This window comes from Oncorhynchus mykiss, chromosome 30 (genome assembly GCF_057628025.1).
Source record: "Oncorhynchus mykiss isolate SJ-2025 chromosome 30, ASM5762802v1, whole genome shotgun sequence".
Classification (NCBI taxonomy): Eukaryota; Metazoa; Chordata; class Actinopteri; order Salmoniformes; family Salmonidae; genus Oncorhynchus; species Oncorhynchus mykiss.
The window spans coordinates 19,215,095-19,232,589 of NC_143051.1; the positions used below are offsets into that span (position 1 = coordinate 19,215,095).

General features: G+C 42.5%; 1 protein-coding gene across 1 annotated transcript in view; it reads left to right on the forward strand.

Annotated features, from left to right (window-relative positions):
- The window catches only part of trpn1 (transient receptor potential cation channel, subfamily N, member 1), a 48,749-nt gene extending 33,527 nt beyond the window's left edge, over positions 1 to 15,222 (forward strand). The window contains exons 25-30 of the mRNA XM_036971445.2: positions 3,989 to 4,198; positions 4,838 to 5,292; positions 8,544 to 8,966; positions 10,601 to 11,058; positions 11,746 to 11,892; positions 12,182 to 15,222. Of these exons, the coding sequence (XP_036827340.1) occupies positions 3,989 to 4,198; positions 4,838 to 5,292; positions 8,544 to 8,966; positions 10,601 to 11,058; positions 11,746 to 11,892; positions 12,182 to 12,354 (1,866 nt within the window). The 3' untranslated portion in view covers positions 12,355 to 15,222. The remainder of the gene's footprint in view (positions 1 to 3,988; positions 4,199 to 4,837; positions 5,293 to 8,543; positions 8,967 to 10,600; positions 11,059 to 11,745; positions 11,893 to 12,181) is intronic.
- The last annotated feature ends 2,273 nt before the right edge of the window (positions 15,223 to 17,495 follow it).

A 17,495-nucleotide genomic window follows, 5' to 3' on the forward strand; every position in this document is an offset into this window, starting at 1 on the left:
ATGTTATGGAAACATTATGGAGAGAGTATGAGGATGTAAGGAGATGTAATGGAAACATTATGGGGAAAGTATGGGGATGTTATGAGGATGTAAGGACATGTTATGGAAACATTATGGGGAGAGTATGAGGATGTAAGGGGATGTTATGGAAACATTATGGGGAGAGTATGAGGATGTTATGAGGATGTAAGGAGATGTAATGGAAACATTATGGAGAGAGTATGAGGATGTCATGAGGATGTAATGGAAACATTATGGGGAGAGTATGAGGATGTTATGGAAACATTATGGGGAGAGTATGAGGATGTTAGGGAAACATTATGGGGAGAGTATGAGGATGTTATGGAAACATTATGGGGAGAGTATGAGGATGTCATGAGGATGTAAGGGGATGTAATGGAAACATTATGGGGGAAGTATGGGGATGTTATGAGCATGTAAGGACATGTTATGGAAACATTATGGGGAGAGTATGAGGATGTTAGGGAAACATTATGGGGAGAGTATGAGGATGTTAGGGAAACATTATGGGGAGAGTATGAGGATGTTAGGGAAACATTATGGGGAAAGTATGAGGATGTAAGGGGATGTTATGGAAACATTATGGGGAGAGTATGAGGATGTTATGAGGATGTAAGGACATGTTATGGAAACATTATGGGGAGAGTATGAGGATGTCATGAGGATGTAATGGAAACATTATGGGGAAAGTATGGGGATGTTATGAGGATGTAAGAGGATGTTATGGAAACATTATGGGGAGAGTATGAGGATGTCATGAGGATGTAATGGAAACATTATGGGGAGAGTATGAGGATGTTATGGAAACATTAGGGGGAGAGTATGAGGATGTTATGGAAACATTATGGGGAGAGTATGAGGATGTCATGAGGATGTAATGGAAACATTATGGGGAAAGTATGAGGATGTTAGGGAAACATTATGTGGAAAGTATGAGGATGTTATGAGGATGTAAGAGGATGTTATGGAAACATTACGGAGAGAGTATGAGGAGATTATGGAACATTATGGGGAGAGTATGAGGATGTTAGGGAAACATTATGGGGAGAGTATGAGGATGTTAGGGAAACATTATGGGGAGAGTATGAGGATGTTAGGGAAACATTATGGGGAAAGTATGAGGATGTAAGGGGATGTTATGGAAACATTATGGGGAGAGTATGAGGATGTTATGAGGATGTAAGGACATGTTATGGAAACATTATGGGGAGAGTATGAGGATGTCATGAGGATGTAATGGAAACATTATGGGGAAAGTATGGGGATGTTATGAGGATGTAAGAGGATGTTATGGAAACATTATGGGGAGAGTATGAGGATGTCATGAGGATGTAATGGAAACATTATGGGGAGAGTATGAGGATGTTATGGAAACATTAGGGGGAGAGTATGAGGATGTTATGGAAACATTATGGGGAGAGTATGAGGATGTCATGAGGATGTAATGGAAACATTATGGGGAAAGTATGAGGATGTTAGGGAAACATTATGTGGAAAGTATGAGGATGTTATGAGGATGTAAGAGGATGTTATGGAAACATTACGGAGAGAGTATGAGGAGATTATGGAACATTATGGGGAGAGTATGAGGATGTTAGGGAAACATTATGGGGAGAGTATGAGGATGTTAGGGAAACATTATGGGGAGAGTATGAGGATGTTAGGGAAACATTATGGGGAAAGTATGAGGATGTAAGGGGATGTTATGGAAACATTATGGGGAGAGTATGAGGATTTTATGAGGATGTAAGGACATGTTATGGAAACATTATGGGGAGAGTATGAGGATGTCATGAGGATGTAATGGAAACATTATGGGGAAAGTATGGGGATGTTATGAGGATGTAAGAGGATGTTATGGAAACATTATGGGGAGAGTATGAGGATGTCATGAGGATGTAATGGAAACATTATGGGGAGAGTATGAGGATGTTATGGAAACATTAGGGGGAGAGTATGAGGATGTTATGGAAACATTATGGGGAGAGTATGAGGATGTCATGAGGATGTAATGGAAACATTATGGGGAAAGTATGAGGATGTTAGGGAAACATTATGTGGAAAGTATGAGGATGTTATGAGGATGTAAGAGGATGTTATGGAAACATTACGGAGAGAGTATGAGGAGATTATGGAACATTATGGGGAGAGTATGAGGATGTTATTAGGATGTAAGGACATGTTATGGAAACATTATGGGGAGAGTATGAGGATGTAAGGGAATGTAATGGGGAGAGTATGAAGGACTGTGAAGTCCATGGAGAACAAGAGCACCTCCTCCCAGCTGCCCACTGCACTGAGGCTAGGTAACACGGTCACCACCGATAAATCCATGATTATCAAAAACTTCAACAAGCATTTCTCAACGGCTGGCCATGCCTTCCTCCTGGCTACTCCAACCTCGGCCAACAGCCCCCCCCCCCGCAGCTACTCGCCCAAGCCTCTCCAGGTTCTCCTTTACCCAAATCCAGATAGCAGATGTTCTGAAAAAACTGCAAAACCTGGACCCGTACAAATCAGCTGGGCTTGACAATCTGGACCCACTATTTCTGAAACTATCCGCCGCCATTGTCGCAACCCCTATTACCAGCCTGTTCAACCTTTCATATCGTCTGACATCCCCAAGGATTGGAAAGCTGCCGCAGTCATCCCCCTCTTCAAAGGGGGAGACACCCTGGACCCAAACTGTTACAGTCATGAGGATGTAAGGGGATGTTATGGGGATGTTATGGAAACATTATGGGGAGAGTATGAGGATGTCATGAGGATGTAAGGGGGTGTTATGGAAACATTATGGGGAGAGTATGAGGATGTTATGGAAACATTATGGGGAGAGTATGAGGATGTTATGGAAACATTATGGGGAGAGTGTGAGGATGTTATGGAAACATTATGGGGAGAGTATGAGGATGTCATGAGAATGTAAGGGGATGTTATGGGGATGTTATGGAAACATTATGGGGAGAGTATGAGGATGTCATGAGGATGTAAGGGGGTGTTATGGAAACATTATGGGGAGAGTATGAGGATGTTATGGAAACATTATGGGGAGAGTATGAGGATGTTATGGAAACATTATGGGGAGAGTATGAGGATGTTATGGAAACATTGTGGGGAGATTATGAGGATGTTATGGAAACATTATGGGGAGAGTATGAGGATGTTATAGAAACATTATGGGGAGAGTATGAGGATGTTATGGAAACATTGTGGGGAGAGTATGAGGATGTTATGGAAACATTATGGGGAGAGTATGAGGATGTTATGGAAACATTATGGGGAGAGTATGAGGATGTTATGGAAACATTATGGGGAGAGTATGAGGATGTTATGAGGATGTAATGGAAACATTATGGGGAAAGTATGAGGATGTTAAGGGGATGTTATAGAAACGCCATGGGGAGGGTAGAGGATATTATGGAAACATTATGGGGAGAGTATGAGGATATTATGGAAACATTATGGGGAGAATATGAGGATCTATTGAGGATGTAAGGGAATGTTATGGAAACATTATGGGGAGAGTAGAGGATATTATGGAAACATTATGGGGAGAGTATGAGGATGTTATGGAAACATTATGGGGAGAGTATGAGGATATTATAGAAACATTATGGGGAGAGTAGAGGATATTATGGAAACATTATGGGGAGAGTATGAGGATGTTATGGAAACATTATGGGGAGAGTATGAGGATGTTATGGAAACATTATGGGGAGAGTATGAGGATATTATAGAAACATTATGGGGAGAGTAGAGGATATTATGGAAACATTATGGGGAGAGTAGAGGATATTATGGAAACATTATGGGGAGAGTATGAGGATGTTATGGAAACATTATGGGGAGAGTGTGACAATGTCATGAGGATGTTATGGGGATGTTATGGGGATGTTATGGTGACAATAATAAAAAACTATGCCAGATCACACACTAATTCCATTCACACCTGACCCCCCAATTCTAGAGTGGCTGGACCCCACTCCACTACGCAGCCAAAGCAGGCTGTCTGGACATGGTGCGGTTCCTGGTGGAGAGTGGGGCGTCGGCCAGTGTAGAGTGCCAGGGGGGACGAACACCACTGCAGTACGCTGCCGGGGATAACCACCAGGGGACGGTTAGCTTCCTGCTACGACGACAAGAGAACAACATACTGAGACTGCTGGAGGACAGGAAGGTTGGTGTTCCCTCTCTCTTTCTGGCTGTCGTTCTGCCCTTGAGCAAGGCAGTTAACCCCCTGTTCCCTGGGCGCCGAAGACGTGGATGTCAATTAAGGGGTTGGGTTAAATGCGGAGACTCATTGCAGTTGAAGGCATTCAGTTGTACAACTGACTAGGTATCCCCCTTTCCCTTTCAATATTCTCCCTATACTTTCTACTTTCTTTCTAGTCTAACCATAACATGTCAGCAAACCACAATTTTAATAGAACAGGCACTGCCAAAACATATTTTTAAATCAATGTTGCTGATGAGTACCTAGTTTGTGTTTGACCTGATGGTGTGTTGATGTTTGTTGTCTGTAGTCTGTGTTTGACCTGATGGTGTGTCGGTGTGTGTTGTCTGTAGTTTGTGTTTGACCTGATGGTGTGTGTTGTCTGTAGTTTGTGTTTGACCTGATGGTGTGATGTGGTGTGTTGTCTGTAGTTTGTGTTTGACCTGATGGTGTGATGTGGTGTGTTGTCTGTAGTTTGTGTTTGACCTGATGGTGTGATGTGGTGTGTTGTCTGTAGTTTGTGTTTGACCTGATGGTGTGATGTGGTGTGTTGTCTGTAGTTTGTGTTTGACCTGATGGTGTGATGTGGTGTGTTGTCTGTAGTTTGTGTTTGACCTGATGGTGTGTGGGAAGCTGAACTCCAACACTACTCTGGAGGAGCTAGTTCTTCACTCCGCTGCTCCCCTGGACACGGCCGTGCGTCTGTCCCGAGCCCTGGGCCTGGCCGCCCTCAGGGAGAAGGAGCGCTACGTGGACCTCCAGGCAGCAGCCCACCACTGTGAAAGCCTGGCCTCCGACCTGCTCAGCATGGCCTCGAGCGGGGGGAGAGGGGCCGGCGCCGTACTCAGGGCGGTGGACCATAGAGGGGCCAGCGTGCTGGACTGCCTGATCGAGGGGAGGCAGAAGGGAGTGGTGGCCCACCCGGCTGTCCAGAAGTACATGACGGAGGTGTGGTATGGCAGTCTGCAGTGGGACTCCTGGAGGATCCTGCTGCTGTTTTTTGGCTTGCTGCTCTGCCCTCCACTGTGGCTGTTCCTCTCACTGCCTCTCAAACACAGGTACAGAGTAGACTTTCATAGATAGATACAGGTTCATAGCCTTTATTAATGGGAGCCCTTTTGAGGCTAACCCACTGGACACACAACGTCATTTCAACGTGGAAATGTGGGTAATATTTGGTAGACCTTGATAAATGAGATGTCAACCTTTAGTTACCAACTCAAAAAGTCAGCCAGAAGTTTGTAGAATTACCAATGTGTTATCAATATGCTTTCAACCATCTAAAAGCACAACCAATTTCCAATGGTAAAACAATGTCAGGGTTTTGGTTAATCTAAATGTGTTATCACTGTGCTTTCAACCATTTTAAAGCAAAAATGTCAATTTGCATTTCAAGTTTTATTTGATTTAGTTCTATTCTTTATCTTAGATTTTTGGTTGAGATGGAGAAGTGAATCGAACATATCAATTACTAATTTGTAGTCAAACTGTAATTAAAGCCAGACTAAATCAGTGGCACAGATGGAACTATCCAAGCAGAAGATACAGTGCCTTGCGAAAGTATTCGGCCCCCTTGAACTTTGCGACCTTTTGCCACATTTCAGGCTTCAAACATAAAGATATAAAACTGTATTTTTTTGTGAAGAATCAACAACAAGTGGGACACAATCATGAAGTGGAACGACATTTATCGGATATTTCAAACTTTTTTAACAAATCAAAAACTGAAAAATTGGGCGTGCAAAATTATTCAGCCCCTTTACTTTCAGTGCAGCAAACTCTCTCCAGAAGTTCAGTGAGGATCTCTGAATGATCCAATGTTGACCTAAATGACTAATTATGATAAATACAATCCACCTGTGTGTAATCAAGTCTCCGTATAAATGCACCTGCACTGTGATAGTCTCAGAGGTCCGTTAAAAGCGCAGAGAGCATCATGAAGAACAAGGAACACACCAGGCAGGTCCGAGATACTGTTGTGAAGAAGTTTAAAGCCGGATTTGGATACAAAAAGATTTCCCAAGCTTTAAACATCCCAAGGAGCACTGTGCAAGCGATAATATTGAAATGGAAGGAGTATCAGACCACTGCAAATCTACCAAGACCTGGCCGTCCCTCTAAACTTTCAGCTCATACAAGGAGAAGACTGATCAGAGATGCAGCCAAGAGGCCCATGATCACTCTGGATGAACTGCAGAGATCTACAGCTGAGGTGGGAGACTCTGTCCATAGGACAACAATCAGTCGTATATTGCACAAATCTGGCCTTTATGGAAGAGTGGCAAGAAGAAAGCCATTTCTTAAAGATATCCATAAAAGTGTCGTTTAAAGTTTGCCACAAGCCACCTGGGAGACACACCAAACATGTGGAAGAAGGTGCTCTGGTCAGATGAAACCAAAATTGAACTTTTTGGCAACAATGCAAAACGGTATGTTTGGCGTAAAAGCAACACAGCTCATCACCCTGAACACACCATCCCCACTGTCAAACATGGTGGTGGCAGCATCATGGTTTGGGCCTGCTTTTCTTCAGCAGGGACAGGGAAGATTGTTAAAATTGATGGGAAGATGGATGGAGCCAAATACAGGACAATTCTGGAAGAAAACCTGATGGAGTCTGCAAAAGACCTGAGACTGGGACGGAGATTTGTCTTCCAACAAGACAATGATCCAAAACATAAAGCAAAATCTACAATGGAATGGTTCAAAAATAAACATATCCAGGTGTTAGAATGGCCAAGTCAAATTCCAGACCTGAATCCAATCGAGAATCTGTGGAAAGAACTGAAAACTGCTGTTCACAAATGCTCTCCATCCAACCTCACTGAGCTCGAGCTGTTTTGCAAGGAGGAATGGGAAAAAAATTCAGTCTCTCAATGTACAAAACTGATAGAGACATACCCCAAGCGACTTACAGCTGTAATTGCAGCAAAAGGTGGCGCTACAAAGTATTAACTTAAGGGGGCTGAATAATTTTGCACGCCCAATTTTTCAGTTTTTGATTTGTTAAAAAAGTTTGAAATATCCAATAAATGTCGTTCCACTTCATGATTGTGTCCCACTTGTTGTTGATTCTTCACAAAAAAATACAGTTTTATATCTTTATGTTTGAAGCCTGAAATGTGGCAAAAGGTCGCAAAGTTCAAGGGGGCCGAATACTTTCGCAAGGCACTGTAAATCTTCTTTAAATGTTCATATTTGGTTGCATTGACAACAAACACAATTCAATACCCGGTTTGTCTATGAATTAATAATTGATATGTTGGATTAACATCTCCAACTCAAACAAACATCTAAGTTCAAGAATAGGACTAAATCTAATCTTATCGAAGTTTAAATGTACTTTAAATAAAGTTTGATTTGATTTAGTCGTATTCTTTAACTTAGATTTTTGGTTGAGATGGAGACGTGACTCTAACATATTGATGATTAACTTGAAGATTCCATTTGAAATCAACCAAAGTTTGAAACCCTAGTGCTATATGTCTTGTCTAGTTTTAGTTGAACCCTAGTGCTATATGTCTTGTCTAGTTTTAGTTAAACCCTAGTGCTATATGTCTTGTCTAGTTTTAGTTGAACCCTAGTGCTATATGTCTTGTCTAGTTTTAGTTGAACCCTGGGTTGAATTGAAACAATAGCTGTTGATGACTTCCCAAATGCTGTATAGAGCTAAATAGTCTCATTGATAATATATGACCTATAAAGTATGGTTACATTTGCTTTAAACCTATCTTTTGGAATCATTTAGAAAGCAACAGTGAATATATTTAGTTATTAAGAGATCTCTCAATAATCGTTCTTGCGATTGCACATTGGTAGTAGTCAGTGACCAATGTCAACACTAAGCAGGGCCAGGCTTGATTTAAACCCTGCATGGGAGACCAAATAAATAGCAGTGGGGTTCTGATAATGTACATTTTTTACAATGATGACATAATCCTGTGGTTGAGATTCCACCCTCAAAACAACTGTTTCTTTTTTCAAATCCAATGTCTTTTCCACTTAGATTCCTTGTCACAATACATTGACAAATTACATTGAAACAACGTTGAGTCAACCAGTTTGTGCCGAGTGGGATGTGTTTAAATTCAAACATTGTATCTCAAACTCTACCAGTTACAAAAAGAGAACTAAGACTAAGTTATTTTTGACCAATCATGAATCAATTATTCAACAATTAACTTAAAACATAAAAACTCCTCCGGGGAATCAATGACAGTTTTGTATAATAGTTGATTGCCAGACAATATTATCTTGGGATTTAATAATATTTTAGGATTTAATGTAAAATCTTTCAAAACCACACCAGGTTCAACACCATCCCCATCGTCAAGTTCATGAGCTACCTGGTGTCCCACGTCTTTCTCCTGGCCCTCTTCATCCTCACCATTGCCTACCCCCCGCTGAATCCCATCCACCTGGGTCACCTGCTGCCTGGATGGAGTGAGTGGCTGCTGCTGGCCTGGCTGGGGGGCATGCTGGTGTCTGAGCTCACCCAGCCAGGGGAGCGCCACGGCCTAGCCTGGATCCGAGTGCTTGTCCTGGGCTTCTCCGCCGCTGCCTTGCTCTGCCATCTCCTGGCCCTGGTTCTCCAGCTCTGGCCCCCCTCCCATCTCCACTGCCTTTTCACCCGGAACGTCCTACTAGCCGTGGCAATGACTCTAGGCTTCATCCAGCTGCTGGAGTTCCTGACCTTCCACCACCTGTTTGGCCCCTGGGCCATCATCATCAGGTGAGAGAAGATCATTGGAGAAAACTATACAAGTAGGCTATTTACTAGGTAGGAGCATATCAACATGTCAGCAGGACTGATACTGCAACACGTTTCAACTAAACAGGTCTTCCTCTGCTCCTACAGTGCATTTGGAAAGTATTCAGACACCTAGACTTTTTCCACATTCTGTTACGTTACAGCCTTATTCTAAAATGGATTAAATCGTTTTTTCCCCTCATCAATCGACACACAATACCCGATAATGACAAAGCAAATAAAGGTTTTTAGAAATGTTTGCACATTTATAAAAATAAAAAGAAACTGAAATATTACACAACTATTCAGACACTTTACTCAGTACTTTGTTGAAGCACCTTTGACAGTGATTACAGCCTGGAGTCTTCTTGGGTATGACGCTACAAGCTTGGCACACCTGTATTTGGAGGAGTTTCTCCCATTATTCTCTGCAGATCCTCTCAAGCTCTGTCATGTTGGATGGGGAGCGTCGCTACACAGCTAGTTTCAAGTCTCTCCAGAGATGTTGGATCAGGTTCAAATCCAGGCTCTTGCTGGGCCACTCAAGGACATTCAGAGACTTGTCCAGAAGCCACTCCTGCGTTGTCTTGGCTGTTTGCTTAAAGTCATTGTCCTGTTGGAGTTCCTGAGCGCTCTGGAGCAGGTTTTCATCAAGGATTTCTCTCTACTTTGCTCCGTTCATCTTTCCCTCTATGCTGACTAGTCTCCCAGTCCCTGTCGCTGAAAAACTTCCCCACAGCATGATGCTGCCACACATGCTTCACCGTAGGGATGGTGCCAGGTTTCCTCCAGATGTGACATTTGGCCAAAGAGTTCAATCTTGGTTTCATCAGACCAGATAATCTTGTTTCTCATGGTCTGGGAGTCCTTGTGCCTTTTACTGAGGAGTGGCTTCCATCTGACCACTCTTCCATAAAGGCCTGATTGGTGGAGTGCTTCATAGATGGTTGTCCTTCTGGAAGGTTCTCCCATCTCCACCTCACTGACCAAGGCCCTTCTCCCCTGATTGCTCAGTTTGGCCGGGCGGCCAGCTCTAGGAAGAGTCTTGGTGGTTCCAAACTTCTTCAATGCTGCAGAAATGTTTTGGTGCCTCGACACAATCCTGTCTCGGAGCTCTACGGACAATTACTTGAACCTCATGGCTTGTTTTTTTGCTCTGACATGCACTGTCAACTGTGGTACCTTACTGTGGTACAGGTGTCTGCCTTTCCAAATCATGTCCAATCAATTTAATTTACCACAGGTGGACTCCAATCAAGTTGTAGATCAATGAAAACAGGATGCACCTGAGCTCAATTTCGAGTCTCATAGCAATGGGTCTGAATACTTACATAAATAAGTTATTTCTGTTTTTTATTTTTAATACAGTTGCAAACTCTTATAGAAACCTGTTTCCCCTTGTCATTATGGGGTATTGACTGTAGATTTATGAGGGAAAAACGTTATTGAATCCATTTTAGAATAAGCTGTAACGTAACAAAATGTTTAAAAAGTCAAGGGGTCTGAATACTTTCCAAATGCACTGTACCTCTGTAAATAAGTTTTTATTGTTCACTCAAGTATTATCTGCAATAATAAGGCCTTATTTTTGTTTTTTTGTTTTCTATCCTCATTAGTGACCTGATGAAGGATCTGGGAAGGTTTGCTGTCATCCTGGCACTCTTCCACACCGCCTTCACCATGAGCTTGTGTGCCGTCTACAATGCCACCTTTGTGAAGCCGGAGACAGCAGGCCACACCCCTCGGGAGGTGTCCGTCCTGCTCTTCTTTGCCCTATTCGGCCTGACGGAGCCTAAAGAAATGCCTACGTTGGTGGGCTCACCCCCGGCTGCCGGCGTGGTGGCCCAACTGGCGTTTGGCATCTACCTGGTGGTGACGGTGATCGTGCTGATCAACCTGCTCATTGCCATGATGAGTGACACCTACCAGCGCATTCAGGCCCGCTCGGACACTGAGTGGAAGTTTGGCAGGGCCGTGCTCATACGGGACATGAGTAGGAAGTCGGGCACGCCGTCTCCATTCAACCTCTTCACCAACCTCTTCTTCTTCGCCAAGGTGCTTTGCAAACATGGAGGTGAGTTTCATACTAGTGTTCCTACCTTGTTCAGGGAATTCACAGATTCAATATCGGCAGTTTTAACCACTACAAATTATTGTTTCCCAAGGAGGCAAACCATGAGTGTAATGCTTCATCATGTATTATATATACACTGAGTGTACAAAACATGGACACCTGCTCTTTCCATGACATTGACTGACCAGGTGAATCCAGGTGAAAGCTATGATCCCTTATTGATTTATCTTGTTAAATCCACTTCAATGAAGAGGAGGAGACAGGTTAAAGAAGGATTTTTAAGCCTTGAGACAATTGAGACATGGATTGTGTATGTGTGCCATTCAGAGTGTGAATGGGCAAGACAAAAGATTTGAGTCCATTTGAACGGAGTATGGTAGTAGGTGCCAGGCACACTGGTTTGTGTCAACAACTGTAACGCTCCTGGGTTTTTGACGCTCAACAGTTTCCTGTATGTATCAAGAATGGTCCATCACCCTAAGGACATCCAACCAACTTGACACAACTGTGGGAAGCATTGGAGTCAAAATGGGCCAGCATCACTATGGAACGCTTTCCACACCTTGTAGAGTCCACGCCACGACAAATTGAGTCTGTTCTGGGGGCAAAAGGTGGGGTGCAACTTAATATTAGGAAGGTATTCTTAATGTTTTGTACACTCAGTATGTGTTATGTATAACCCCCCAGGTAAGATCTGCTCTACAGAGGGCCGGGACCTGATGACTGAAGAGGAGGATGCAGAGGGTCTGCCTGACCCCCGCTCTCTGGACATACCAGCTCACACCTCCCTGGGCTGGATGAGGACCAACAAAAGGACACAGATCCTACCTGAGGGTGAGGCTCTGATTGTACTGATCCATTTCAATTCACTGATTTCAATTGATTGAGATTCACATAGTTCATGTATTTCAATTCACGTCAATTAACTGTTCAAAGTAATCATTTGGTAATGTGCATGAGATTTGGTGTTCTAATATTATCTGATACATACATGCATGGCACGTGAAAAAAAAAATCATGTTTGAGCATCTTACATTCTTGATTCTCATGAATAAAAGTTCCAACAAACATATAGTTCCTACATTCTTGTTCCTATCTTTCAAGCTCTCTCTATGCCCCCCAGATGGCCAGGCCCAGCCCCTCCCCTCCAGCTCCAGGCTGGCTGGCCAGGTGCGTGTGGAGCAAGTGACAGACTGGGCTGTGGTAGTCCAACGCTACCTGGCGCTGAGAGGACAGGGGGACAGAGGCATGCAGGAGAGGGACCCTGGTACTGGCCCTGCCCAGCACCCTGACTGATCCAGTCCATCCGGAACCAGGACTCAGTGTCTCTGACTAACTCACCCACACCTGACTTATTAAGCTGTATCCTGATTCTCCACCCTTCTCCCACAGCATGCTCTTGCACACTTTCTGTCATGGATTTAACAATATTGGAAGATCCTTCCAATGATTTATCCAATCAAATGCTTTTAAAATCCATGTCAGAAAGTCTAAGTGCACACTGTGGGAGAAGGGTGGAGAATTGGGATGCAGCCTATGAGCCTTACCCAGCAGTATCCTTAGGACCTTAGCCAAGCCTTGTCGGGACCCAGCATCTTTAGGAGCCTGCACACAGCTTAGCCCGACTGCCAGGACCCCAGCCTTAACATTAACATGAGCCTTGAATACTTACTGGACAGTATGACTCCAGCCCTGCCTTACCAATGGCCCAATTCTGCCATGGCCTACTACATCACAGCAACAACCTGTGAAACAGAACTACCAGCACCAAACACACTGCCTTTATTATCAGCTGTCCGTGTATACATTACTCTCACTCACAATTGACCTGATTGTCCACAATGGGAAATCACTTGTGATCCAGTGCCCAGGGCCCAATTTTTCAAAAGCTATCTGATTAAATGCAAAGAAATAGAATAAAAAGAAAGGGCATATAATTTAGTTAAATGGGGACACCTGTTCTATTCGTTCCATTTCTATGCATTTAATCCTATCCGATTGCCAAAATCCGATCAGATAACTTTTGAAAAAGTTGTCCCAGGCTATGGTTTATAGTGTGTAGCTTCAGATATTCTCCAGTAGAGGTTCTAGTTAGACTACTTTCTGTCAGGGTTGTTTGATGAGCTGTATGACAGACGTATGAGCCTGTAAAAACATGCGAGAGAGATGATGTGATTTATTAGGGAAAGATGATACCTAGTCAGTTGCACAACTGACTGCATTCAACTGAAATGTGTCTAACACATTTAACCCAACCACTCTGAATCAGTGCAGGGGTCTGCCTTAATCGAGTTCAATGGCACCGGGGAGCAGTTGTTGTTGGGGGTTAATGCCTTGCTAAAGGGTAGAACAGCAGATTTTTCCACCTTGCCGCTCAGGTATTCAAACAAGCCACCTTTCGGTTACTGGCCCAACACTCTTAACCGCTAGGCTATCTGCCGCACCACTATTATAGTGTAGTATTGTCCTGTCATCATTACTTTCATGCGACAGTGCCTTGATTATGCATGGCGTAGCATTTCATTATAATGACACTTTTATAGGGACAGTATTGAGAAAAAAATTGTTATTTGGCAAATGAACCAGGTGTTACTGAAATACCTGTTTATTTTGTTTACTCAATGGCAGTAGATAAGTGTCTACGTCAACTCTGCCAATTATGTGGACTACATGTCCACATAAGCCTCCTATTTTACAATATACATTATATCATGCTTCATTCTACAGTTAAATATGTTTTTATAACATTTTTATGAATAGTGTTTATTGTAGTGATGTGTTTAGAGAAAAGTATAATTGTATTATCATGATATAACATGAGTTACTCAGTAACTCCATTACTTAATGAAAATGGTCAAACCTGTGAAATAGAGCAATAGGAGGTCAAACCAGTCTGCTTTCTCTGTCACATCATTTACTTTATTATGGGTCACTCCTTCTCCCCCCTCTCTCTCTCCTCTCCCCTCCCTCTCCCCCTACCCTCCACCTCCCTACCCTCTTTCTCTCTCTCCTCTCCCCTCTCTCCCTCCCCCCTCTCTCCTCTCTCCTCTCCCTCTCTATCTCCTCTCCCCTCCCTCTCCTCTCCCCTCTTTCCCCCCCTCTCTATCTCCTCTCCCCCTACCCTCCACCTCCCCACCCTCTTTCTCTTTCTCTCTCTCCTCTCCCCTCCCTCCCCCCTCTACCTCCCCACCCTCTTTCTCTCTCTCCCTCCCCTCTCTCTCCCCCCTCCACCTCCCCACCCTCTTCCTCTCTCTCCTCTCCCCTCTCTCCCTCCCCTCTCTATCTCCTCTCCCCTCCCTCTCCCCCTATCCTCCACTTCCCCACCCTCTTTCTCTCTCTCCTCTCCCCTCTCTCCCTCCCCTCTCTCTCCCCCCTCCACCTCCCCACCCTCTTTCTCTCTCTCCTCTCCCCTCTCTCCCTCCCCTCTCTATCTCCTCTCCCTTCCCTCTCCCCCTCCCCTCCACCTCCCCAACCTCTTTCTCTCTCTCTCTCTCTCTCTCTCTCTCTCCCCTCCATCTTCTATCTTGACATTATGGCTAGGAGCTAGGAAACAGGCCTGTAAACGTAGTACCTTCCACTCTCTTTATCATTGAACTAAACTTAACACCGTAGCCAACTGTGCTTCTTCCATTAATTACGCCAGAGATACGGGGGGAAACCCTTCGCTCTTCTCATTCTAGATTAACTGCGAGGATGTTGTTTTTACCTGGTCAGACCAGGATAAGTACAGTGTGTCTGGGGAGTGAGATTGATGTGTTTGAAGCATATAACATATAAGAATTCACAATGAATAGGACTCAGCTTAACGTAACTCTAAACAGAGAATGAAAATAGGAGGTAAATAACTCAGGGTGCATCTTAAATGGCACCCTATTCCCCATATTTATTCACTGCTTTTGTCCAGAGCCCATAAGGTCATAGGGCTCTGGTCAAAAGTAGTGTGCTATATAGGGAATAGGGTGCCATTTGGGACTCAAGCCCAAGTTTCTCATCTTTCTCACCTCTTTGAGTGCCTTGCAGGACTCACTGACTCTAAAATGTCCAGACTTGTTGAGCCAACTTCTATGGTTCATAGAAACTTTTTAAAAACATCCGTAACCCCTCATTCTATTGTATTGTTGATATGTTTTATACAACCTAAACTTCAATAAAGTTTTAAGTCTGTAATGTAAGGTATATTCACACATGCACACACAAGCACACATGCGCATGCACACACGCAAACACACACACACTAACACAATCTGTTATTTATGAAAGATTAAAAGATGAGTGTCTTGTCTATAGTTTGTGTTTTGTATTGTCTATAGTTTGTGTTTTGTCTTGTCTATAGTTTGATGTTTGTTTAGTCTTGTCTTGTCTATAGTTTGATGTGTGTCTTGTCTATAGTATGATGTTTGTATGGTTTTTTCTATAGTTTCATGTGTGTTTTGTCTTGAATATAGATTGATGTGTGTCTTGTCTCATCTGTAGTTTGATGTGTGTCTTGTCTATAGTTTCATGTGTGTTTAATCTTGTCTAATTAGATGTGTGTCTTGTCCTGTCTATAGTTTGATGTGTTTTGTTTTGTCTATAGTCTGATTTGTGTTTTGTCTTTTTCTATAGTTAGATGTGTGTTTTGTCTTGTCTATAGTTTGATGTGTGTTTTGTCTCATCTATAGTTTTATGTGTGTCTTGTCTATAGTTTGATGTGTGTTTTGTCTTGTCTATAGTTTGATGTGTGGTTTTGTATTGTCTATAGTTTGATGTGTGTTTTGTCTTGTCTATAGTTTGATGTGTGTTTTGTCTCGTATATAGTTTTATGTGTGTATTGTCTATAGTTTGATGTGTGTTTTGTCTTGTCTATAGTTTGATGTGTGGTTTTGTATTGTCTATAGTTTGATGTGTGTTTTGTCTTTTCTATAGTTTGATGTGTGTCTTGTCTATAGTTTTGATGTGTGTTTTGTATTGTGCATAAATATGTGTTTCTTGTCCTGTCTATCATTTGATTTGTTTTGTCTATCGTTGGATGTGTTTTTGTTTTGTCTTGTATATAGTTTGATGTTTGTTTTGTCTTGTCTATAGTTTGGTGTTTTGTCTTGTCTATAGTTTAATGTTGGTCTTGTCTATAGTTTGATGTGTGTCTTGTCTTGTCTATAGTGTGATGTGTGTTTTGTTTTGTTTATATTTTAATGTGTCTTTTCTATAGTTTAATGTGTGTTTTGTCTTGTCTATAGTTTGATGTGTCTTTTCTGTAGTATGATGTGTGTTTTGTCGTGTCTATAATTTGGTGTGTTTTGATTTGTCTATAGTTTGATGTATGTTTAGTCTTGTATATAGTTTGTGTGTTTTGTCTTGTCTATAGTTTGATTTGTATCTTGTTTATAATTTGATGTGTGTCTTGTCTGTCGTTGGATGTTTGTTTTGTCTCATCTATAGATTGATGTGTGTTTTGTCAGGTCCGTAGTTTGATGTGTGTCTTCTCTATAGTTTGTGTGTTTTGTCTTGTGTATAGTTTGATGTGTGTTTTGTCTTGTAGGGTTGTGGGGACTGTATTATGACAGCTCTGTTCCAAAGAGTCTCCTAAGGCTGGGGTATAAAAAGGTGGTCACCCTATTACTGTGTCGACTTCTTGAACTTCCTGCTTGGCCTTTACTGCATTACTAAGGTGTGTGCGTGTGTGTACCTGTATGTGTACCTGTGTGTGTACCTGTGTGTGTACCTGTGTGTGTACCTGTGTGTGTGTGTACCTGTGTGTGCACCTAGGCAAGTCAGTTAAGAACAATTTCTTATTTACAATGACGGCCTAGTAACAGTGGGTTAACTGCCTTGTTCAAGAGCAGAACGACAGGTTTTTACCTGGTCAGGTTTTTACCTGAGATTCGATATATCAACCTTTCGGTTACTGGCCCAATGCTCTAACCAATAGGCTATCTGCCCCATTATCTGGCAATGCTGAACATGTCTTCAATGGAAATGTCTTGTGATCTTTATTTTCTAAAGATTTATTTTATATTGTTGGTTCCATTTTTCTGTGCTCAATTTTTTTACTTAACAAATAAGGAATAGTCAAAATGTGCACTTATAAATCATAACAATTTTAATCATAATACAGCTGTAGACAGAAGTCAAAGGTCAAACATCAAACATACTGTACAACTGATGTCTCTCTGCAAAATAGGAAAGGGTCCAAATTATTGTATTATGTTTGCAGTCAACTCCAGTGATGTCACTGCCTACGTCATTACCTTCTACTCATGAGACCAAGACCAAGCTATACAAACAATAGTTTCAGCGTTGTCTAAAGGCTCAGCAGTAAATGTCCAATCCAGAAGTTGATTTATAGTGGTATGTCTGACTAGTCTCTTATCTCTTTCACTCCCTGCAGGGTTCTGTGTCTATGAATCTCTTTTATCTTTGAGGCCCTTTCTCACAGACCTCCTGTTTTGACTGCAATA